Source organism: Arachis hypogaea, chromosome 17 (assembly GCF_003086295.3).
Source record: "Arachis hypogaea cultivar Tifrunner chromosome 17, arahy.Tifrunner.gnm2.J5K5, whole genome shotgun sequence".
NCBI lineage: Eukaryota > Viridiplantae > Streptophyta > Magnoliopsida > Fabales > Fabaceae > Arachis > Arachis hypogaea.
In genome coordinates this window covers 86,681,080-86,708,019 of record NC_092052.1, presented here as the reverse complement: position 1 = coordinate 86,708,019, position 26,940 = coordinate 86,681,080, and the positions used below count along the sequence as shown (strand labels likewise).

The window sequence follows — 26,940 nt, the reverse complement described above, 5'->3', positions numbered from 1 at the left end:
CAATATCAACTCAATGATCCAAGTCCAACAATACACAACTTAATCAACCATTATACATACAAATCAATATCACATACCAATTACTTACTCCATTAACAAGAACATCATCCACAACCCCCAATCTTTTCAAATTCAATAATACACAACAAGAATTATCAATTACTTATATCAATTACTACATCCACTTAGCCTCCAACATGATATCAAGTTAATCACATCACATAATCAAGCTACAACTCCCAACATCACTAACCACATACATAATAATACAATCCACCCCAACCAATCAACTACGTCAACAATTCAATTCCTATCTTAGGGTCTCTAACCTAATTTTTTACATTACATTACATTTTAGATACAGGAAACCGAAACCATACCTTGGTCGATTCCCCGCTCAACCCGGAACACTTCCAAGTTCAATTTCTCCTCAACCTTCAAGGTTCCAAAACCTCACCAACAGATTTTCAAGGTTATAGCTCCACTTCAAAGCTTTCCAAAACCTCAATCAAGCTCCAATATATATATACACACTACCTATTCCACAATATCACATCTAAACATAACAACTCAATAACTAAACACAAGACTTCAAGCATTTCACTTAGGGTTGAGAATCTTACCATACCCAATGATCAATGGGGTGAGATTGAGCCTTTTCTTCAAGCTAATTAGATCCTATAACATCAAAGAACTCAAAATCTCAACACCTTTACTCAAGAATTTTGAATCCAAAGGGCTAGAAAACTGGAAGAAAAGTGTGACTTACCTCAGAAACAAAGTTGTGGACTTTGTAGAGCTCAGCGCCGCGGTCGCGTGGCCATAAACGGTGCAGCGATCGGAGCTCCGGACCAAAAGTTATGGTGGATTGAATTTCAAGTGAGGGTTTATGTTTTTTAAAGAGTTTTCTTCCCTTCCATGGCTGCTTCAGCGTATTTTGCTGAATGAGGAAGAGAGAGTCAGCTGAAGCTCGCTAAGTTAAATGGGTCAGTTGGGCCCACGGGCCCGGTTTGGATCCAATTTGACCGATTTGGCCCGTTTGGCCCAATCTTGGGCCAAATTCTTTAAAATTAGTGTCAAAATTCTCATTTTAATTTTATTTATCATATTAAACCATAAAAATCACCTTTCTTATTTTCTAGAATAATATTAATTTATGAGTTAATTATTTATTAAATAACTGGGTTTTACACTCAGCTTCTTTCTCGAGTTGTTTTAGTCGTCCATGTTGACCATGGACTAGACCTAGTATCTCTATTGGATGGGGAGGTTCTTCATCTTTTGGTGGGTGTACCTCTGATTGAATCCGTCTTGGCTAGGGATTTTTGGACATCCTTCTCCATGGAGAATGTACGTTCTTTCCCGTGGTAGAGGTATTGCAAGTGTGAGATCATCACGGTGAGGCTTTGGTTATGATTCAAATGCCGTGTGACCGTCTTTATAGTGATTATCTACCATTGTCAAGGGTTGAATTCTAGGTCCCCAGCAATGGTGCTATTATTCTGAAGGTTACCTGAAACACTGATTTGAGCCTGGACGTGAGATCCAAACTCCTTGTAGGGCAGCGTCCGACTTGTTCTCGTGCCGAGATGTCGCCATCCGAGTTCCTCGTGAGGAGGTGGGGGGTGGTACCTGCAAGAGACTCCGATTCTTAAGTTAGCAAGGGCTTTAGGCAGATTTTTAGTAGATTAGAACGTGAATATACCTCAAGGTATTTATAGTAGAGCTGATAACCACCTTTGTTGAATTAGTTCCATCTTTATCGATGGATAACCATTTCTCTTATCTGAGGAGTTTGTTAAGATCTATTTTTAAGGGAAGATAGAGATAGTTAGAGAGATTCGCGGAGGCAGTTACTTGCTTGGAAAAGTAGAGTTGGGCTCCTTTGCGGTGTCTAACCTCTTTAATGAGGTCGGCCATATGGTAGGGCCCTCCCCTTAGGTCAGGCCTTTGATCCTTATTGAACCTGACTTTTATGTTTTGGACTAGGGTATGAACAGTTATATAATATTCATATACATATTTATTATATATTAACGTGGGATAATTTTATAAATTGAAAGAAACAATTCAAATATTGAATAACTGTAGTCTATTAATATATAAATATGAACAATCTATTTTATTCTTATGTAACAACAAATATATTTACTTATTTATTTTCAATTACTTAAAATATTCTCTAAAAATTACCATTTGAAAAAAAGCATTGAAAACTGATAAACGACTATTTTACGGTTTATTTTGTATTGAATTGAGTGAATTTTATCCATTATTCTCACACTTATTCATATAATTTGCATGTTTTACATTTTCCTTCCTAATTTTGTGCTATGATTGAAAACATGCTTCTTGTAACACCCTAACTACCAAAGCTCGCACTTTCGGCTATGCGACTCTGATAGTTCGGACATTACGACGACACTTATATTAATTAATACTAAAATATGAGCCTGTTTAAAACTTTAAACCGCAATACCGCTCCCAAAGATACTTTCGTTCGATAACGTACATCCATAAATACCATTCAACTTACAACAACTCATAAAGAGTACATCCATATATATACATAAATATATATAAATAATATTACAAACATAATCCAATACAATTTCTATCCCTCTTACAGATTATATCAAGATAAAGGCAAGGGTGCAGTAAACCATAACTAAAACAATACAGAGCATCACAACAACAATTAAATAAGCTCTTCGTAACTTCTGCGCCCATATCCTGAAAGGGGAAAAATGTAGGGGGTGAGAACATCATCCTCCAAAGGGTTCTCAGTAGAGGATTTTTGGGAATTACTGTAATAGGATACATGAAGATAAACCGTACCAGTGATTAATAACCGTCTTATGCCTCTTTTCAAAAACAACGGTTTACAATAAAAATAAAGTCGGAAATCTTTTCTGAAAGAGGAACCATTCAATTCTCAAAAACTCAAAAGCCTTTCAAAATGGTTTATCTATGCTGAAACAAAATAGCCTTTCATATTTTTCCAAATCAGAAACACACAAAACCGAAACCAACCATCGGTCCATCTCATTTCAACCACGGCCCTAGGCCCAAACAATCCAACCATCAACTAATCACCACAATCCAACAGAGTCCTAGTAGCAAACACAAATAGGAAGATGCAAGCACAAGCAAATAGTTATTGCAAGTAGAACAATTAGCAATTAATCACATAGGCAAACCAAGTATAATATGCACACCCAAACAATGTAACATAAATGCATATGATGCATGCCTGTCCCTAGTGGCTGATGATATCATCTGTCGGTTATATAGCCAACCCGACACGTCCTGGTAGCTAACCATGGACAGAAACACCCATCGCGGAGCAAGTAGGTTTGAGCTACAACCCCATTGCTACTACCCGCTCAACCCAGAGCCAGTGAAATAACCACTACTGCGGCTACTACCCAGACTGGTGTTTAAAAGCTCAACCTGGAGCGAGTGGAATCACCACTACTACCGCTACTACCCAGGCGTCACAGTCTCTGACCTGGAGTAAGTGGGACGAACCACAACCCTTGCTACTACCCAGGTATCTCAAGCATATATTCATTCAGTCCCAGTCATGGATCAACATCCATCTCAGCCATCTAGCTTAAATTCATAATTCATAGTCAGCCATACGGCCCAAAACTCATTCGGCAATCAGCCATAAATCAATATAATACAGAGCCATTCCGGCTCACGGTTCAATCCAAAACCAGCCAATATTCATAATCATACATAGCCATTCCGGCCCATAACATAACAGCACTTCCACCACTAAACATCATCAAATTCATAAAACCGGCATTTAAGCCATAAATCACTTTTCTCAAGCCATTTCACTTTGAAATCAAATTTCAACTCTTTTCAGCCTTGGCTTTAAAGATCTTATTTCTCAAATCATCTCAGGCTCACAAGCCACTTTTACTCAAAGTGAGTTCCCTTTTTAAAACAAAGCCACTCTCGGTATTCTCTTTCCAAAACTTCCAAAACTATGGAAAGTTAAAGATTCATTTTGGGAACATTCAAAATCACCCATCCCACAATGGGATTTTATAACAAAGTTTCTCGGCAGAGTCCCAAGTCTTTAGGGGAGAATAGCATAACTCATTTCACCGAATTCATTTAAAATCATTAAAACCTTGGCTTTCCGATTTGAGTAATAAAATAGGATCTAAGCCAAACCGAGTCACGTAATCATTTACTTCTTTCAAAGCCGTTTCCTTTACTTAGGCAAAACCAGCTTCAACCCCCATGATAAATTCTAAAGCGTTTCAACTGTTCAAAATTGTTTTAGTCTTGCAAAAGTTCAGAGTTCAAAGAGTACTTAAAACCTTTCTCAAAACATTTCAAAATAAAACTTGTCAATAGACATTCAGGTTCTTTCAAAGTCATTGAAACTTCTTTAATTGAAACCCCCAAGTTAAATTCAAAGGCATAAACCCTTTTCGCATTCAAACAGCTTTAAAACACAAGTTTCATCTAAATAACTTTCTCTTGAAAGAGATACAATGCCTTTCTTAAGAAGCAAGACTAAATCACAATTTCCTCTTTACTAACTCATTTCGAAAGCATGAATCATCCTTTTCTTGATAATTCAAATAAAATAGCAGAAGTCTTTAACTCATCATTTTCCAGACAACATTTCAATAAAAACTCGGATTTTATAGAAATTTCGACAGCACCTCCCCTAAAACTTGGACTTTTGCCACCCAGTTCGGGTCCCAACTAAACCGTTTCTCATTCCTTTTCAACAGCTCAAAACCAGAAATCAATTCAAAAGCAAGCTAAATCCAACAGTCGCCTCAATGGCATACCTCAAGGAAACCATTTCAAAAATCAACTCAATATCAACTGATTTAACTCATTTATAAAGCTTTAAAGAATCGGTTCCGCAATAAATCATTTATCAAAACCAGAGCAATTAAAGCAACCCAGGCTGGATTTCAAGAGCATTCTATTTTTCACATCATCAAAATAATTGACTCAATTCAAGCCAATCCTCAACGGATTAAACTCATTTCAAATATTTAAAGAATCAACTTCAAACATTACATTTCACAAGCCACACAACAATTCAGCCAAGCCAACATCCATAATCGTTCGAGTCAATCAAATAATACATAAGGCAGATACAATCACTAATTGCACCATATCTCACATCAATATCCATATGTAATAATTCCAATAATAAACTGTAGTTTTCGGAAAGCGCCCCTACCTCAAAACGCAAATTCCATAACTCAAACGCGTCACAGTGTCCTTTCCGCCTCAACCCGAAATCAACAATCAAAATCCCGGTTCCGCGTGTCTTTCTCAAAAGTAGAAACAACCTCAACGCCACAAGTAAACTCGGGTTCTAACTCCTAGAACCATCAACAGCACAATTACTTTATTACACGGAACAGAACACTAACGCAGAGCTCTCGAAACAGGAATACTTACTGAAACTAAGAAAGAACGGCTGAATCGAACCACAGTGCCCTCTGAATCGGTTGGGCGGTAGCCCCGGCAGTCAGCCCCAAGTAGCAGCGGTGATCTGAACCACACGCAGCGACGATGAAGTTCCAGGAAACTCAACAGAAGGGAAACTCAACTTAAAAGCCTTACCGGCAATGGAGCTCGGTGGCGGCAGCGGCGTTCCCGGCGGTTGAGGCTCGGCCAGAAGCTCCGGCGACACAGCAGCAGTGATGTTTTCCGGCGGCAGAGGCTTACTCGTGCACCGCATGAGCAGCGATAAGGTTCCCAACAGCAGCTGGGCTTTACGGCGGCAGAGTAAGCACAACTAGCAACAGCGCGGCTAGAGGTCACGGCGCGTACGGCGGCAACGCAGAAGGACTCCGATGCGGTGGTTGGACCTCAGCTCGGCCTCAGATCCGTTCTCTCCTTCGCGCGTCTCCCTTTCTCTCAGCCTGGCTCGGCGACTCGCGGATGGACCGAATGATAGCGGCACGGGGACGGTGGCGCGACGGCGAGACGCAGGTCGACGGCAGGGCGCGGCGGCACATTCTGTTCTCTCTTCCCTTGCGTGACAGCCCTCAAGGCGTGGCACGGCGGCGCGGCAAGATGGGACGGCAGCGCTGAGCAGGACGACGGCGCGATGGCGGCGGTGAGACTAGCACGCCTGCGCGAGTCTTCCCCTCCTTCTCCCTTATTCCGCGGCCCCTTCCCCTTACCCCTATTCTTCTTTCTTTTTTTCGTTCTTTCAGAGAGAAAGGAAGCTTTGTGTGTGTGTGCTGCCGCTGCTGGGTGTTTGGGGAGAAGGTTCGGTGGCTGTTAGGATTAGAGATTAGGGTTTCATGTTTTTGAAACTTAGGGTTAATGGTATTTTGGTAATTTCACATAAAATTGGGAATAATATAATAATTGAAACCCAAATTAAATCCAATACTAATTATATATAGAAAATACTATTTTCTCATCAATTTCACAAATTATTTTCAATAAAATGTCCAAATCCAAAATTTAGAAATAATATAATTAATTTCTCTATTTTCCAAAATAGCAATATCAATATATTAAAATATTGATTATTTAGTCCATATCATATAAAATCCTTATTATTTCATAACTATCAACTTTATAATGCAAATATAGGAAATAACCCAATAATTATAAGATTGGATAATAAATCCTAATTATTTCAAATTCAATTAATCAAAACTTGCTCTAAATTTCTTTAATAAAGAAATTTTTGAAATTAAAGCTGTGGAAGTACTGAATTTGAAATTAGCTAATAATAGCCCTTTTTCAAAAGTTCTGGGTCTTACATCCTACCCACCTTATAAAAATTTTTTGCCCTCGAAAATTGATGCAAAACGAACGAATTTCTCATAACAGTTCACCCTTGAACACATTTAAGGAAGAAGCAAAAATATCTCAACATATAAACATATATACGGTTTTCAAATACTTGGATGGTCGTATGCATAAAGATACAAAGGCAGTAGTGTGATTGTAAAGCAAACGTTATAAGGTAGGCTCAATGCAAAAGATAACATGGGTCAATCATGTGATAGTAGGGCAAGGCATCAAAGGCTATAAAATAGGATGGAGTTAAAACGATGTGCTCAATATCCGCACACTAATCTTATATCAACCTCAAGGTTTCAACTTTCCAACTCCATCAACCACTTTACAATTCCATACTCGATCACAAGTCTGACAATCACAAACCTGTTCGCAAGGAACAAAACGCCCACAACTCATACGTTGCACACTTACCGCTTCAACTTCCGTATACACATATCACGTCTTAAAGAACTAATGCATCGCGTTACTACATCTACAAGTCGCACGTGATATCAAAACAATTCTCGAGTCTACTCAGAAGAATACGAGATCTTAGAAAGGAGAGACAAATGTCAAAGACAATACTCATAGATTTGAAAGAATATATCCAATTCCAGATAAACAAGGATGTTCAAGCAATGAAGTTTGCTAGACATGATTCAATTGACAACTTCAAAGATAACCCTTAGATCAAAGAAGTTCAATAGGATCAATAAGAAGAAAACCAGCGCATCGGTTTGAAACAAACTCAAGATGAGTCGAGGAAGCATGAGGTTTACAGAAGAGAATATTTCAAACCCAAGACAAAGCTCACAAAATTCAAGAGCACGATTAAAAGTACTTCTGAATACATTGTTCATAAAGGAACCAAAACTTGCGGAAAAACCACTTCGCAGTCTAAAAGAAAGGTTAAGTAACAACATCCTTCAAGAGAGTAACAAAAGCATAATCGTGGCTTTACTTCAATACAATTTCATGTTGAAGTAAATCATGTAGAGTTTTAAAAAAAACAAAATGCACACAAGTTTCGCTAAGAGCTAAAATATTTCCTCAAATATTTTAGAAAGATAATTAGGTGCACAACTTAACCAAAAGTAATTCATAAAACTCGGAAGAGAAATCAAATGCTTGTTCAAAAATTCCCAAAGCCCATATTCAAACAAGCGTGTATAACATTTATAGCGGGGACAAAAGAGGAAGTTAAACTCTCTTTAGAAAAGAAATTTCAAGGTAAAATTTTACTTATAAATTGGTAAGAAAACAAGTGGTGCGTTACAAACGGACAGGTTTCCACTAACCAAGGAAGATTCTCAAAACTTCATTTAAAATAGCGCATGTCAACTTTAAATCATCTTTGTCAAAATTAAACAATGGTTTCAATTATAACCAAGCAACTGAAAAATAAGTTCGATTTGGAACTTCTTCAAAGAGAATTCAATCTGCTTTATAAAATTCAAAACAGGATTCCAAAAGTATACTTGAAATCACTATGTCATAACGATATTCAAGAAGATTAGGATGTACTTGAAAAGGAGTCAAGCCATACAAGAAAAGATCTTAAATCAAAGTAGTTTAAACAAGATCTACTAGTCGTGAGACATTCAACAAGTTTTAAATTGATCCCAAAGAATACAAAAGTCGTAGAAAAAGGCAACTCAATCATTTGTAATTTCTCAAGGATAAATCTTTGACTAAAAACTCTCGTAGAGATAATGAGAGAATAAACAATGCACTAACTTGAAACGAATCAAACTGACTCACTTAAGGATGAGATTCACAAGAGAAGACAAACCAAGATCAATGGTAATGTTCACAAGATGCAAAAGATTAGTTAAAAACAGAATCACGTATGACATTCATAGAGGTAAAAAGCTTAAGAAGGAGCGAGTCTGATCATAAGAAGAAAGCTATGAGTCCAACATTTTCAAAAGAATAACAATGGCATAAACCATGCAGTATGCTAAATCAAACTCAAATCAAAATGAATTAAGTGAAGTTTACCAAACGAAACTCAACCTACGTAAAAGCGAAAAATTCTTTCTTTCCGGGATCTTGAAGAATAACCAAATACATAATCAAATGAAGATGTTCATTGGAACTATAGTAAAATTACTAGAAAGTCAATTTACTTTTAAAGTAAATGCAATTTCATAAACCAGTAAAAGTACAGGCGAGGCATTAGAAATAAATAATTGTTAAACTGTATATGTAGTCTCGAAGTTTCACATATGGATAAGTGTATATCTAGTCTACAGCAATTTTTATAAAAATCTCAAAATTAGCTGTAATCACTGTCAAATAAGAGGAAAACTGAATCAACAAGTTCTCTAAGAATGAACACGGAACCCGGAGTTAAAAGTCACAGCACATTAAGACAAGTTCAAGACTATATCAAAGAATACTTGAATCAAGAAGAACTCAAAAAGAGGAAGACATATGCATCAAGGATTCCAAACAAGCATATGCAACTGAGGTCAAACAAGAATGCATATGAATAGAGAAATAGAGTGGAAACATCAAATTACTTTTCAAGAGGAGTAGCAAACAAGAACTTCAAGTTAGGGTATGAAGAACAGGTCGACTCGAACAAAATCCAAGATACACAACTAAATAGCCTCGAGAAATAGTTTCTAACGTTCCCAAACCAGCGATTCGCTTCACTCAAAACTCGTATATCATCTATGATAACCCATTAGTGCTTTCATATACAAAATTCCCTAGTATTAAGCCGGCCAAACTTAATACCAAGAATCATGCAATGCAAGACTAATAGCGTTAATCAATAGACCGTCATGTGCATAAAACTCTAATCCTCGTCATTCGACAAGACCTAAAACATGACAAACACTCAGAGTATGCAATTGAAGCATAGTCAGTCCATTCCTCAGGCTCTACAGGAAGAACTGCTCTGATACCATAATGTAACACCCTAACTACCAAAGCTCACACTTCCGGCTACGCGACTCTGATAGTTCGGACATTACGACGACACTTATATTAATTAATACTAAAATATGAGCCTGTTTAAAACTTTAAACCGCAATACCGCTCCCAAAGATACTTTCGTTCGATAACGTACATCCATAAATACCATTCAACTTACAACAACTCATAAAGAGTACATCCATATATATACATAAATATATATAAATAATATTACAAACATAATCCAATACAATTCCTATCCCTCTTACAGATTATATCAAGATAAAGGCGAGGGTGCAGTAAATCATAACTAAGACAATACAAAGCATCACAACAACAATTAAATAAGCTCTTCGTAACTTCTGCGCCCATATACTAAAAGGGGAAAAATGTAGGGGGGTGAGAACATCATCCTCGAAAGGGTTCTCAGTAGAGGGTTTTTGGGAATTACTGTAATAGGATACATGAAGATAAACCGTACCAGTGATTAATAACCGTCTTATGCCTCTTTTCAAAAATAACGGTTTACAATAAAAATAAAGTCGAAAATCTTTTCTGAAAGAGGAACCATTCAATTCTCAAAAACTCAAAAGCCTTTCAAAACGGTTTATCTATGCTGAAACAAAATAGCCTTTCATATTTTTCCAAATCAGAAACACACAAAACCGAAACCAACCATCGGTCCATCTCATTTCAACCACGGCCCTAGGCCCAAACAATCCAACCATCAACTAATCACCACAATCCAACAGAGTCCCAGTAGCAAACACAAATAGGAAGATGCAAGCACAAGCAAACAGTTATTGCAAGTAGAACAATTAGCAATTAATCACATAGGCAAACCAAGTATAATATGCACACCCAAACAATGTCACATAAATGCATATGATGCATGCCTGTCCCTAGTGGCTGATGATATCATCTGTCGGTTATATAGCCAACCCGACACGTCCTGGTAGCTAACCATGGACAGAAACACCCATTGCGGAGCAAGTAGGTTTGAGCTACAACCCCATTGCTACTACCTGCTCAACCCAGAGCCAGTGGAATAACCACTACTGCGGCTACTACCAAGGCAGGTGTTTAAAAGCTCAACCTGGAGCGAGTGGAATCACCACTACTACCGCTACTACCCAGGCGTCACAGTCTCTGACCTGGAGCAAGTGGGACGAACCACAACCCTTGCTACTACCCAGGTATCTCAAGCATATACTCATTCATTCCCAGTCATGGATCAACATCCATCTCAGCCATCCGGCTTAAATTCATAATTCATAGTCAGCCATACGGCCCATAACTCATTCGGCAATCAGCCATAAATCAATATCATACACAGCCATTCTGGCTCACGGTTCAATCCAAAACCAGCCAATATTCATAATCATACATAGCCATTCCGGCCCATCACAAAACAGCACTTCCACCACTCAACATCATCAAATTCATAAAACCGGCATTTAAGCCATAAATCACTTTTCTCAAGCCATTTCACTTTGAAATCAAATTTCAACTCTTTTCAGCCTTGGCTTTAAAGATCTCATTTCTCAAATCATCTCAGGCTCACAAGCCACTTTTACTCAAAGTGAGTTCCCTTTTTAAAACAAAGCCACTCTCGGCATTCTCTTTCCAAATCTTCCAAAACTATGGAAAGTTAAAGATTCATTTTGGGAACATTCAAAATCACCCATCCCACAATGGGATTTTATAACAAAGTTTCTCGGCAGAGTCCCAAGTCTTTAGGGGAGAATAGCATAACTCATTTCGCCGAATTCATTTAAAATCATTAAAACCTTGGCTTTCCGATTTGAGTAATAAAATAGGATCTAAGCCAAACCGAGTCACATAATCATTTACTTCTTTCAAAGCCGTTTCCTTTACTTAGGTAAAACCAGCTTCAACCCCCATGATAAATTCTAAAGCGTTTCAACTGTTCAAAATTGTTTTATTCTTGCAAAAGTTCAGAGTTCAAAGAGTACTTAAAACCTTTCTCAAAACATTTCTAAATAAAACTTGTCAATAGACATTCAGGTTCTTTCAAAGTCATTGAAACTTCTTTAATTGAAACCCCCAAGTCAAATTCAAAGGCATAAACCCTTTTCGCATTCAAACAGCTTTAAAACACAAGTTTCATCTAAATAACTTTCTCTTGAAAGAGATACAATGCCTTTCTTAAGAAGCAAGACTAAATCACAATTTCCTCTTTACTAACTCATTTCGAAAGCATGAATCATCCTTTTCTTGATAATTCAAATAAAATAGCAGAAGTCTTTAACTCATCATTTTCCAGACAACATTTCAATAAAGACTTGGATTTTATAGAAATTTTGACAGCACCTCCCCTAAAACTTGGACTTTTGCCACCCGGTTCGGGTCCCAACTAAACCGTTTCTCATTCCTTTTCAACAGCTCAAAACCAGAAATCAATTCAAAAGCAAGATAAATCCAACAGTTGCCTCAATGGCATACCTCAAGGAAACCATTTCAAAAATCAACTCAATATCAACCGATTTAACTCATTTATAAAGCTTTAAAGAATCAGTTGCGCAATAAATCATTTATCAAAACCAGAGCAGTTAAAGCAACCCAGGCTGGATTTCAAGAGCATTCTATCTTTCACATCATCAAAATAATTGACTCAATTCAAACCAATCCTCAACGGATTAAACTCATTTCAAATATTTAAAGAATCAACTTCAAACATTACATTTCACAAGCCACACAACAATTCAGCCAAGCCAACATCCATAATTGTTCGAGTCAATCAAATAATACATAAGGCAGATACAATCACTAATTACACCATATCTCACATCAGTATCCATATGTAATAATTCCAATAATAAACTGTAGTTTTCAAAAAGCGCCCCTACCTCAAAACGCAAATTCCATAACTCAAACGCGTCACAGAGTCCTTTCCGCCTCAACCCGAAATCAACAATCAAAATCCCGGTTCCGCGTGTCTTTCTCAATAGTAGAAACAGCCTCAACGCCACAAGTAAACTCGGGTTCTAACTCCTAGAACCATCAACATCACAATTACTTTATTACACGGAACAGAACACTAACGCAGAGCTCTCGAAACAGGAATACTTACTGAAACTAAGAAAGAACGGCTGAACCGAACCGTAGTGCCCTCTGAATCGGTTGGGCGGTAGCCCCGGCAGTCAGCCCCAAGCAGCAGCGGCGATCTGAACCACACGCAGCGACGATGAAGTTCCAGGAAACTCAACAGAAGGGAAACTCAACTTAAAAGCCTTACCGGCAATGGAGCTCGGTGGCGGCAGCGGCGTTCCCGGCAGTTGAGGCTCGGCCAGAAGCTCCGGCGACACAGCAGCAGTGATGTTTTCCGGCGGCAGAGGCTTACTGGCGCACCCCATGAGCGGCGATAAGGTTCCCAACAGCAGGTGGGCTTCACGGCGGCAGAGTAAGCACAACTGGCAACGGCGCGGCTGGAGGTCATGGCGCGTACGGCGGCAACGCGGAAGGACTCCGATGCGGTGGTTGGACCTCAGCTCGGCCTCAGATCCGTTCTCTCCTTCGCGCGTCTCCCTTTCTCTCAGCCTGGCTCGGCGACTCGCGGATGGACCGAATGATGGCGGCACGGGGACGGTGGCGCGACGGCGAGACGCGGTTCGACGGCAGGGCGCGGCGGCATGTTCTGTTCTCTCTTCCCTTGCGTGACAGCCCTCAAAGCATGGCAGGGTGGCGCGGCAAGATGGGACGGCAGCGCTGAGCAGGACGACGGCGCGATGGCGGCGGTGAGACTAGCACGCCAGCGCGAGTCTTCCCCTCCTTCTCCCTTATTCCGCGGCCCCTTCCCCTTACCCCCATTCTTCTTTCTTTTTTTTCATTCTTTCAGAGAGAAAGGAAGCTTTGTGTGCGTGTGCTGCCGCTGCTGGGTGTTTGGGGGGAAGGTTCGGTGGCTGTTAGGATTAGAGATTAGGGTTTCATGTTTTTGAAACTTAGGGTTAATGGTATTTTGGTAATTTCACATAAAATTGGGAATAATATAATAATTGAAACCCAAATTAAATCCAATACTAATTATATATAGAAAATACTATTTTCTCATCAATTTCACAAATTATTTTCAATAAAATGTCCAAATCCAAAATTTAGAAATAATATAATTAATTTCTCTATTTTTCAAAATAGCAATATCAATATATTAAAATATTGATTATTTAGTCCATATCATATAAAATCCTTATTATTTCATAACTATCAACTTTATAATGCAAATATAGGAAATAACCCAATAATTATAAGATTGGATAATAAATCCTAATTATTTCAAATTCAATTAATCAAAACTTGCTCTAAATTTATTTAATAAAGAAATTTCTGAAATTAAAGCTGTGGAAGTACTGAATTTGAAATTAGCTAATAATAGCCCTTTTTCAAAAGTTCTGGGTCTTACACTTCTTTGGCCTTAAATTTGCTAATTTTAATTCTCTCTTATTACCATTCGATGCCGTGATATGTTTGTTAAGTATTTTCAGGGTTTATAGGGCAGGAATGGCTTAGAGGATGGAAAGGAAGCATGCAAAAGTGGAAGGAACACAAGAAATTGAAGTTTTGAGAAGCTGTCAACGACGCGTACGCATGGACGACGCGTACGCGTGGCTGACGCCTACGCATGGCCAATGCCAAGTTCAAGCGACGCGTACGCGTGGGCGACGCGTACACGTGACAGAGCGTCTCGTGCTGCATTAAACAAAAAACACTGTAGGCTATTTCTGGGCTGCTTTTGACCTAGTTTCAGGCCCAAAATACATATTAGAGGCTACAGAGTGAAGCTGGAAGGGGAATAATACACTTTCATTCATTCACACTTTAGGTTTAGATGTATAATTCTAGAGAGAGAGGTTATCTCCTCTCTCTAAGTTTAGGGTTTCTTCTTTCAATTTCCCCTTAGGTTCAGATTTCAATCTTCCTATAATTTAGTTTTCTCTTACTTTTATTTGTTCTAGTACTTTAGTTATCTACTTCCCTTATTGATTTCTTTATTTTGCTAATTTAGTTTATGAGTTCATGTGTTACTCTCAATTTTCATTAATGCAATTTATATGTTCATGTTGATATTGCTTTCTTCAGTTCTCATTGTTAATTTCTTTCAATTGGTAGTTGTTAGATTTTACTATTATTGTAATTTTACCATGCTTTTATTTTGTGCCTACCAAATATTTGATAAAATACTTGGTTAGATTTTAAATTAGATTTTTGTATTCTTAGCTTGATTTGAATAATTCGGAGACTCTTGAATTGTCAAGTCTCTTGTTGGTTGGTGATTGAAAGTTGTTAGTTGGCTTGAGCTTCACTAACTCTAGTCTTTGATTAGGACTTGTGAACTCAAGTTGAATTGCTCACTTGACTTACCTTCAATTGTTAGAGGTTAACTAAGTGAGAGCAATTTACAATTTCCATCACAATTGACAATGATAATGAGGATAGGAATTCCGATTCTCAACCCTTGCTAGGACTTTTCTTAGTTGTTAGTTATTTTCCTTGTTATTTACATTCCTTGCTTATTAAACTCAAAACCCCAAAAAGATACAATCTCATAACCAATAATAAACTACACCTCCCTGTAATTCTTTGAGAGACGACCCGAGATTTAAATACTTCGGTTAATTTTATTGGGTTTGCTTAAGTGACAAACAATTTAAACATTGATTGAGGATTAATTGTCGGTTTAGAACTATACTTGCAACGCGATATTTTTGTAAAAATCTTTACCGACATTTTTCCTCCATAAAAAACATACAAATTAATATTAACCACTCTAAATTTTATATACTTATTTTTTGTAATTAGATTAAACAACAAATATTAAAAGAATATTATTCACTCAATTCGTGTAATGTGAAAAAAAAATTATTCCTATATGAACTCCTTTGCACATAGATTAAGAAAATAAAAAATAAAAAAGATTTATGAAACAACATAAATACAATAGATAAATTAAGTACACGACACACATGTCATACACTAGGGATCTAATAATATAACTAAATGTGACTTAGTTAATATTCGTTTTTTGTGTGAATACAACATAAACATATTAAAAAATATTTTGAATAGTTAATTTTAACTTTACATAATTGTTAATTTATCTTTTATTTAAAAAAAATATTTAAGATGTATTTTAAAGGTTATCATTTGGAAAAACTTATTAACCGGATTAAACACTAATGTAACAAAAGAAATTAATCACTTAATCTTTATATATACTAAGTAAATTAATTTTTTTAATAAATATATATTAATCTTTTTATAAATAAACTATATATAAATAATATAAAGTAGATTAAGTACATGATCTGAGTGTAGGACAGGCCATACACTATGAGTCTAAAGTATAACTAAATATCATTTAGTTAGTATTTATTGTTTGTGTGATTACAATATAAACCATATTTATTGAAGTTTTAATTCCTTTTGAATTATATATAACAGTTTAATAACATTTATGTAAGCACACAAACATAATAGCTTTTTACCTTTAAGTGAAATTTGTTAATATGGACTAGAAAAATAATAAGATTATTAGGCCTCTAGAAAGTAAAATATGGGACAATCTTATACATTGTACAATAAGACTTTTTCATGTTTCAGGTAACAACTGTTTATATGAATGGATAAGTACCAACAACTTTTTACAATGCATCAATATTTAACTGTAGTATGGATTTTACATTAGTATCATTCATAGCATTAATACCAACAATAAAACGATGGTGGATACTTAAGCAAATTAAAGAAACGTCTTTACATAAAAATATTTGATCTTGTGTATTGAATAGAGATGTATTAGATTTTCTGACATTTGGCATAGATTAAAAATGTTATCATTATTAAAAAATATGGTTATATTTTTAAAATCGTTAATTTGATTCTGATACTAATTTTTTAATATGTTTAAAATTTAAATTTTTAACAGAAATTTTATTAAAGAATTGTTTTATTTTTTATAAATTCTATAATATTATTTTATTTTCATTTCATTATTATTTTGATACGTTCTTTCATTTTGAGAATTTAATAATTTTTACAAGGTAAATTTTTATTTAAAATTTTTATAATTTTTCTTTGCTTTTTGAAGATTTATATTTTAATCTACTAATTCTTATTAGTAATTGTTTTATTTTTAGTCTTGTAATTCTTGTTTATTTTTAAATTCTTTGAATAAAACATATTGTGAAGTTGAGATTCTGAAAAAAAATATTTTGTATTAATTTAAAAAATTCAGTGTCGTTTTAAATTAATACTAGTTAGAATAATTAATATAATTATTTTTTCTCTTAGATTTTTAATTTTATTAAAAATTTATACTTTTGTTAGTAATTTACATTTTTTAGAGCACATTTTTAACTGTGGTCAAATAAATAAATTTAAAAAATATATCTTTGTCATCTTTATATGAATAATGCCCTAAAATAATAAGGCCCGTTTTAAAGTAGTTTGAAGGTTAAATGTTATTGAATAAAATAAATAATATTAAAATTAAAAAGTTTGGACAGTTTTGAGCTGAATTCGTCTCCTAAATTTTGAACCAACCATAATATTAGATTGTGACCACATTCGATAATATTAAGAAGAAAAAATAATATAAATTTGTCATATTTCTCATTTATTAATTGTAACGATAATTAATAAAATTAAATAAAATAAATTTTAGTTTTTTTTTTTTGGTCTCTCAAACATTATTGAATCACATTTGTGTTAGCTAGAGAGCAAAAAAAGACTTCTTTACTTAATTAATCATTAGATAGATGGGGAAGATTTAGGGTATTGATGAAGCACAAGTGTTTGATATTTAAAGAATTGGGTTGAGCGTCATTCGGGGAGATCTTGCCAGTCATCCCTGCCAAATTAAAGTAGATTAAGGTATTTTGACTGTTTCCTCTCCAGCATATTCTCTATATTAAGGTCCACCAAATTTATATTACTTTGGCTTATCTATTAATACCCTCTTGTCCTGCATGTAAGTATATTTTGGGTAAATTTCTTATGCTAAGCTTAGATGTGAGGCTATTAATTAATATATTTGCCGTAATTGAAGTGGAAAAGAAAAAATAGAAAATAAATGAAGCTTGTATCTAGATTTGTGTGAGGATATATAAATTTGGGAAGATGTTGGGAAGAAGAGAAGCCAAGAGAAAAGAAGAGAAGCGAAGCAAAATGGCCTCGTTTCGCATAGCGTGTTTGGTTGTGTTGTTGGTTTTGGTGGTGGGGCCAGTAGCAGTTTGGGGTGGAACGGTGGCGCTGACCCACAGAGGGGGACGTTTGCTGACCGGAAACTTGAACATTGGCATCTTATGGTACGGTGCAGTTACGGAAAAGCAAAAGCAAGCTGTCCATTCATTTTTGAATTCTCTGAACCCGAGTGGTGGAGATGGTGAGCCTCATGTGTCATCATGGTGGCACGTGGTGGAGAGCTATCAAGCATACACTAAGACGGGGAGTGGCAAAGGAAGCCCCACGATCACAGTAAAGGTGGTGAATGAACAGTACGACCCAAATTACTCATTGGGGAAAGTGTTGATCAAAGATTTCATCAAGAAGCTCATGCCAAAAGCAACTGGTGGAAAGCCAAACACGCTGGCTCTCTTCGTAGCGTCCAAGGGTGTGACCGTCCAAGACATGTGCGCTGGATCATGCGCCCAGCACGGTCTCATAGAGGAACAGCCATACGTGGCAGTAGGGGACCCAGAAGAAGAGTGCCCCGAATGTGCCTGGCCATTCCTTGAAGCCCCAGGAATATCCGTGAAACCGCCCAGTGGGGAAGTGGGCGCCGATGCCATGGTCATGCTGCTTGCCGGTGGCTTGGCAGGAGCAGTCACAAACCCTTACGGGGATGGCTTCTATGCTGATGCCCGTGGAGACGACATCCTTGAAGCCACCAGCGTCTGCTCTCACATCTTATCAGCCCAACAAGCAAGATTACCTGTTGACCCTGCCACTGGCGGTGCCTATAATGCCAAAGGCGTCTCTGGAACTAAGTTCTTTCTCCCTGCTATTTGGAATCCTAAAACATCTTCCTGCTGGACACCTCTCTAGCTACCTACTCTCAATTAATTAATTATCTACCCAGGCCTCTATCTAGGCCTCTATAAGTGGACTTAATATTGGTAGTTAACCAATACTATGTATACGTTAAAAATGAAAAAAGTTTGGTAACAAAAACAAAAGTCATAATTAACCAAAATTTTTCATAATTTATTTCATTGGTATAACTTAATAATATTTTAATTTTTTATCTCACTTTTCTATTAATTTACTTATCATATTTTTATGAGTTCCACTTATTTATGATATTAATTGTAATATCATATCTCTAATTATTAAATATTTTTGTAATAACTATTCAATATTCTCTTTTATAATTTGAGTGTTATATTTAAGAATACAATAAAAACTAATAATAAATAAAAATGATAATAATAATATTAATTAAATGATTTTAATTGTAATTAATTTTTATTTCTTTTAATTCATTTATCATCATTGCAAGCGCGGGCAAATGTAAAAACTTAGTTTAATATATTGATCATAGAGGCCCTCTACTCCGTCAGCCAAAAATTACAATTCTATTTCAATTAAAAGCACAATTAGGATAGGCTAAGAAAATTTACAAGAATGAGTTGAAGAATAATTTGAACCACAGACGAACTCATTTGATAAGATTGTTGTCAGTCAACTAATTTTTGAAAATATGAAAAACTACACTAACTTTGATGAGATATGGTAATAAACTGATTTAATTTTTTTTTTTTTTGTGTTTTTACTCGCATTTATATATATAAAATTATACTATGCTAAATAAGTTTATACACCTAACATTCATAAGCTAAGTTCATATATATAATATCTATAATTACATACAACTAACATCTAAAAATTAAATTAATATTTATTAGATATTGTATCAATACACATATCATTTTTTAGTTATTGCATAAGTAACTATCAAATTAACATAGATATTTTTAAATTTTATCATAATTAAATTTAAAAAAATGTCAAATTTTTAAATTAATTTATTCAATTGATAAATTTACTTATAACATCTATAAATTCATACACATAACATCCATAATTTTATATTAATTACATCCATACACTACAACAAAACAGCATTTTGCGACGGTTTTTTTTAATGCTTGGCGACGGTTTTAACCGTCACTAAATGGTTTTGCGACGGTAAAAAAAAGCGTCACAGATTTGAGCGTCGCCAGCTGACATAGTGACGGTTTTGGACCACCGTTGGTAAGAAGTGTTGCTAAATTGTTTGTGACGGTTTTTGAAGTATAAAACCGTCACTAATCTGTAACACTTGTAAAGGTGCTTTTTTATGCTGCATTTCGCGACGTTTTAAAACTGTCGTTAAATTACTAATTTCTGTGACAGTTTATCTTTATATTTCATGACTATTTTAAACCATCACTAAGTTACTAGTTCTTATGACAGTTTTTAGGTATATTTAGTGACAATTTAAACCGTCACAATATTTTTAGTGACGATTTTTCGATTTAAAACCGTCACTAAGTTACTAATTCCTATGACAGTTTTTTCCCGTATTTAGTGACTGTTTTAAACTGTCATAATCTCTCCAACATATTGTTTTGTTTTATTAATTATTAAAAAAATTATTTCTATTATAAATAATAATTTATTTGTCTACCAACAAAATAATAAATGGCATTATATTTCAACAAATTTAAACTCAATCTCACAAGTTTTACAAAAATAGAAACAATATATTTCAAAAGTTGACCATAAAATGTAAATTCAAAAAATCCTAACTTAATCCAAACATATAAAGCTAACAATTGTACTTGTAACTTAATCCTCAACTTTTCTCCGCAACTTCACTTCACCTTCAACCTCAATAGTATCTAACTTCAACAATTACTTCACAAGCAACTCTTGTCCTCTACAAATGAGAGAATGCAATGATTAGAATGCATTCATGAATAAAGGGACTTGCAATGAAACATGAAATATAGGAAATTAGAAATATCCAAATAAAGATTACCACCAAGACTAATGCGCATTTGAATTTGTTTGAAATACATGGCATAACCCCAAGTTTATAAAAATTTACAATTAAATGAACTTATAAGGTTTTCAGGTTTAGGATTTGGGATAAAGGGGTGGGGATGGAACCATTAACTGATTTAGTATGAAGGGGGGTATATACAGTAATTTTTGGTTTGGAGAAACAGGAAAACATACCACTGCTATTGATGACATGGAGAGAAATGAGCCAACGAAAACACCTTCAGACAATTTGGCTCCAAATATCTGCAAATCAAGTGGACAATGATGTTTAGAACCCGTCTCTACTCAACCATAAATGCTTAATTATGATTTCACTGTGTCAGAGCTTAATAAAACAGAACAAAGAAGAGCACTAGCTACTAATAACATAATTCCTAATCCAAACATGACAAAGATTTCACAGATAGGCCTTAATCAAACCTTTTCACCTCTCAATTCAGAAGGAAACATTGAAGTATTTGATTGCACCATACCAACACAGTATACTTGGAATCAAGTTCCCAAAAGGAAACTCCAAGATGATCCTAAAACACAATCAATTGCTTCAATGGTATCCAGTCCCTCTCTGTTGTAAGTTCAATAGCTTCTTCTGCAGTTGACAACATTATTCCGGTTCAGTCCAAAAGCCTTATGGTGAATGATCAATCTTCAGTCACTTCAAATCCGGGCTTGAAAACACAAGAATAAACTATGAAAATAATCCAAGAGCAAGAAGTAGTAGTTATAAGCAAAAGATTAAAATATTTGAGGGCTTCATCAACAACTAAACTATGCTTGGGTATGTATACAGTTTAAGAGTTGTAACAGTAAGAAATAATAAGAGTTATTATATCTGCTCTATTATTAATATTTTACATAGAAAAATTAACAAAGGAAAAGTAATAAAGAACTGTAGAATTATGAATTAACATTAAATTAATCATTAAGCTCACATCAAGTTTATAGGTGCACCAAACAAAACTACCAAGTTTTACAAGAATGGACATAAGATAAATCAGGCAACAGCAAGGAGTAATTTATGCCAAACCTTCACAAGAATCCTGCCTACCCCCTGATTTCAATTGAGACTCCTACCCCACAGAAAAGCGAATAGATCATCAGTAGGGGAGGAAACATTACTCTCATTTATGAAGGTTCAGTATAATTTCCAGATAAACATTACTCTCATTTCTAGTCATAAAACAAGTCACAATCCAAGAGCCATAATCTTGTAGCTGCAGCACTAGAGGGGAAAAGGAAAAGGAAGTTTCAATGTGAAATTGATCAACTCAATAACTGCATAATCATTTCTCCAACAATTTAATTACATATAAAATTAATAAAAAATTTGGTAACATAAGTTTATGATTCAAAACTATTTTTGATAAAAAAGAAATACATGCATTAAATTTCCTGATCTAAGCATATTAAGATTAATGAAGTTACAACTTCTAGCGGTTACCTCTTTTTTAGTCTCTCCATTAACTGAACCCTCAGTTTCAGTTATTCTCTCTACCAACTCTGGCTCAGAAGCATTTGTATCATTTAGCCTCTGAATCAGCATCCTTATTCCCAAACAACTTGGAAGGAAGCAATGAAGCAACTGCAGCTCTAGCACTTCTTTTTGCAGCCTCAGCTGCCTCAACCTCCTTAGCCTTTGCTTCGGCTTTCTGCCGCTCCTTCTCCTCCATCAGATGTAGCTAAAGTATAATTCGTTATTACATGAATTGATGCATATGTTCCTAAACTTTATCCTAAAAGATGTTACCCAAGAATGTTTAGTATTAAACAGGACTTCAACAAAAAATGAATTTCATTCATAAACACCAGTACAAAGAAACCAAGAAAGAAGAGAATGCAAGTAAATTAAATACATTAAATTAAAATCAACTGAAAAAAAATAAAGTCACTTTAGAAAGAACAGCAAAAAGATATTGTAAATGCTCAAGCTTCCCAAGTTCAGGTACCAAAAGTGAAGCCGCTATCTATATGTAGTGGCAATTATTGAGCCTTTAAAAGAATTAAGCATGAAAAGCCTTATGAAGATCTATCACACAAATATTAATGGACATTCAATCTTGATGAATTATTGACAGATTTCGATTAATTAATTTATGCAAAGTACTGAATTCATTGTGGATTGGTAAAATTAAAGTAAAAAATAGTAAAATATGCAGTGCCTTGTCAAAAGATGGCATGGGTAGTCGACCCTCCAAAATGATCGATCCACTTATGCATGGTGGCAAGCTAGGACAAAATTGTATAACTCTTCCTTGTTATCCTCCCCCTTTTCGGCGTTGAATTCATACTATAGGAGAAAAGAAAAAACTTCAATTTGAAAAATAGGGGGAGAATATTTCTCTTAAAAACTAATAAGAAATTATAGGCCTAGCTAACCAAGGACATCTTGACAAATTTTAATTCTATGTACTTGAGATCTTATGCGTCAATGATGTAATAAATTTATAAAAATTTATGTGTATTGTGAGATAATTCATATACTTATATCTAATTAGATGCTACTATCTCTAAGTTCATAAAAATATTTAAAATATAAACTTTATTTATATGACAATACCTGATTATTATAATGTAAAAGGATTTTAAATTCACATATATAGTATGGAAATTAAACTTTTGATGATTGATGATGAAGATGATTAATAAATCAATATCAAGAGCTTAATGAATTATGAGAAGTCTTATTAATCAGTCCTTCCCCACCCATTCTATATATGTTTATATCTTGGTGTTTATTTGTTAGTTAGTATAGCACAAAATGCTAATTGGGAAATTATATATATAGAAATGAAATTCAAATACAAGTATTTAAAGTATTTATAAAATAAGAGTTTGAATTTAAAATTTAATTTAAATTTATAACCGAAAAATTTAAATGTGTGAAAAGGATAAGGTTTGAACCAATACTTATATTTATTATTTTTATTTTATGCATATCACAATGAAAATAAAAGAAAGAAAAATCTCATTGTTTTGTTGAAGATCATGTGCTTTGATTTGAAGTAAAAGTCAAAGAAGATTTTTATTAGTACCTTGTCTTCCCAAGTCACCCCTCATGCTTCTGTACATCTGGTTTTGAAGAAAAAACAAAGAGAGAGAGAGAATGAATATCATAAAATATTTACCAATTTATTTACTATTTTTTTAAAAAATAAAATGAATAAAAGTGAACCTAAAGATGGCTCTTGACGTGTGAAATTGTGAGGCCTTTAACATCCATCAACTGAAGAACAAGCTTCAAAGCACCTCTTCAAACTTCAAAGCAATTCAGATTAGTCATAATCACAAATTTACTCAAGAGAGAGGGCCAGGCTCTGCATATGCCACTTTTGTGATTGAACATCTAACCCAAGACAAAAGACAAGAATAGAGAAAAATATAAATTTGGTACTACTCTAATAAACATTACACCTTCTCCCCTGCTTTTTCTTCCATGTGCTCTGTCTTTACTCTTTAACAATTGAGTAGATACATTTGGCACTTGGCAGTAACCAACATATATATTATAAGAGTTTCAAGTATATGTTTGACCCTAGAAAGTAGAAACTAATTAAATTAAATAAACTTGCACACCCTCAGCTCCTATTTATAAATTTAAAAATTTATAACAGAACAAATTAAAGCGGTTTAATTCACAAAACATAGACTGATTTCTTTCTTCGACAAATATCTTGGCAAGAATTAATGCAATAAGGTATGTGCTATAAAATTAAATAATATCTTAAGTAACAATCATTGCAATGGAGAATTGGAGATCCCATTTATATATTAGTAAATCCATTTCTGTCTCATGACACATATGCCACATTAATTTATTTCCTATAATATAGAAGTTAGACACCTAAGTCAATATGAACACAAGAAAGTTAGTCAGAGATGGTTTTTTAATACTAGTAGGGATGGTGGTCTTTTGCTTTTAGCTTTTTCTATAAATTAGTCATCAAGCTCACATCAAGTTTATAGGTGCACCAAAACAAAACTACCAGGTTTTACAAGGATGGACATAAGATAGAGAGATGAAATCCAAGATTAAAGTTCAGCTAATTAGCTTTTCCATTTCTAGCGTAGCAATTTGCATAATTCAAGAAGAGCACTAACCAATTCATGATGTCATTAAGGCACAAAAATATCAAAAAAATCAAGAGAAGAAATAATAAAGAGAGAATTCAAAGAAATCTAGTTGAAGCATTTCATCGAACATGTTGAGTGCGGAAAAAAGAAATAAGAAAATTAAAAAAAAAGCAAATATGAACATGACGATATAATCATTACAATAAATTGCAACAAAATAGAGCACCAAGATCAAACAATTGCAACAACTTCAACACAACAAACATTAAGCAACAACAAAGAAATTGCAGGGGTAAAAATTATAGTAGAAAAACAATTAAATACTCACTATCAAGGTTGGAAGAGAAGAAAAAGTCGCTGGATTTGGAATTAGGGGTCGCACTCGAAGGGAAGAGAAAGGACGATGCAGGGACAGTGAACGGTGAACGCGAAACCGCGACAGTGAATAGTGAACGGTGAACAGCGAACGGTGAACGTCCAACACGAATCACGACGACGAATGACGAACTGTAGCTGGTGAAGGTTGTTGCGTCACTTTCTCTGTTTCTCATCTCTTCTCATCTCATCTAAATCGGCAGTGAGAAAGTGAATACCGTTTCAGGAAAAATAAAAAGTTGAAAAAAAGAAAGAAAAAGAGTGAGCAAATATAGAGTCAGTACTAACAGTTTAATAATTAAGAGTAGAAGTGTCACAATGTTAATTAATAGAGACCCTTAAAATAACGGTCACAAATTAAGTGTAGTTATTTGGCTTATTTGGTGTAGTAATAATTTTCTACTCATAATATTCATAATTTCATACAAATGATATCTATAATTAATAAATTTTTATAATTAATATTACCAAATTTTAAATTATACATCTTATTGTATTCTTCAAATTATCTCATATGTACACTAATAGATCATGGTTTTAATCTTTTTTATTTAATATTCATATATATATATGCATATTTATTGATTTTAATATAACGAATTAATAATTATTTTTAAAAATTTATTTTTTAATTTTTGTTTACATTTTATTTTTATTTTTTATTTCTTAATAGTCTATATGTAAAGTATGAATTGTATAGTAGAAGTTGTTAAAATTTTTTAATTTAACTTCCATAATTTCTATAGAAAAATTGTATTTTAATTGGTAATAATGTAAGTGAGAGATGTTAAGAATTTGATTTGGAAGAATTTGAAATTAATTTTGTAAAGAACATTAATTATTCTAAATATGCAGAAAAATGGTAGATGATAAGCAGGATGAGTGATAAGAAGGTATATATCACTTGCTTATCAAGAAAATAAAAATTTTTATGTGTCGTTTTTATATTGTAATTAATCTTTGGCTACCAAGCATCACCATTAAAAATTGCCTACCAAATCAATTATCAATATAAAATTTATATTAAAATATAAAATATACATTAAAATAAATTAAATAATATATATATATATATTGATTAATTTGATGACTAATTTTTGTGTAAATATAATATTTTTGTTCTTTGTTACTATTTTATTTAAAGGTCACTTTATTGTTGTGAGGAAATTTATTTTTTTAAAGTAATAATCAGCTAAAAAAATAAGCTAATATGATAATATTTTAACATCTATTATCTATTATTTTGTTGGCTGATTATTACTTTAATAGAAAAATAACTATTTATTTCAATTGCTCCCAGTCAAACCTGGGCTTTAATTTCTATAGGTGATATGTTAAATGATATGCAATGCATGGTTGAATAAAAGGTGCTGGCGCATGTTTTAAGACTTTCAAGCTTCATGTGAGTGCTGTATATCATAAAGTAGTAAAATAGAAATTAAAAGATAAATAATTGTTATTTTTAGTTTCTAAAAGGGCATATAAATGCTAGAGAGAAAAGGATAAATAGGTCCGCAGATATTTTTGTCTTTGACTATTGAAAAATACTTTTAAGTTCCTGACCTTCACAATATTTGGACGGATCAATCCCTCCGTCCAAATGCCTCCGTCACGGACTGATCCGTCCAAATGCCTCCATTAAGGACTGATCTGTCCAAGTTTTGTGAAGGTCAGGGACTTAAAAATATTTTTCAATAGTTAAAG

At 34.3% G+C, this 26,940-nt stretch overlaps 1 protein-coding gene and 1 long non-coding RNA gene across 8 annotated transcripts; one reads left to right on the top strand and one right to left on the bottom strand.

The window, feature by feature from the left end:
- Nucleotides 1-17,794: 17,794 nt before the first annotated feature.
- On the top strand, nt 17,795-18,985 carry LOC112762419 (protein EXORDIUM-like 6). Its single transcript, XM_025808255.3, has one exon. The coding sequence runs from the start codon at nt 17,860-17,862 to the stop codon at nt 18,784-18,786; it is 927 nt and encodes a 308-aa protein (XP_025664040.2). The 5' UTR covers nt 17,795-17,859; the 3' UTR covers nt 18,787-18,985.
- A 1,433-nt stretch (nt 18,986-20,418) lies between these two features.
- On the bottom strand, nt 20,419-25,536 carry LOC112766010 (uncharacterized). 7 transcript variants are annotated; one of them, XR_011875365.1, is made up of 9 exons: nt 25,190-25,535; nt 23,963-24,045; nt 23,823-23,859; nt 22,232-23,077; nt 21,953-22,012; nt 21,818-21,860; nt 21,211-21,379; nt 20,965-21,033; nt 20,419-20,662 (listed from the first exon to the last, which is right to left on the bottom strand). It is a non-coding gene; the product is annotated as an uncharacterized lncRNA (long non-coding RNA). The 7 variants fall into 7 exon arrangements; XR_011875364.1 differs by lacking the exon at nt 21,953-22,012 and having other exon boundaries at nt 21,211-21,458; nt 22,232-22,469; nt 25,190-25,536; XR_011875367.1 differs by lacking the exon at nt 21,953-22,012 and having other exon boundaries at nt 22,232-22,469; nt 25,190-25,536.
- Between the last annotated feature and the right edge of the window lie 1,404 nt (nt 25,537-26,940).

Excerpts from the sequence above, each read along its gene's own strand:
- LOC112762419 (XM_025808255.3), top strand. The coding sequence starts at position 17,860 with ATGTTGGGAAGAAGAGAAGCCAAGAGAAAAGAAGAGAAGCGAAGCAAA.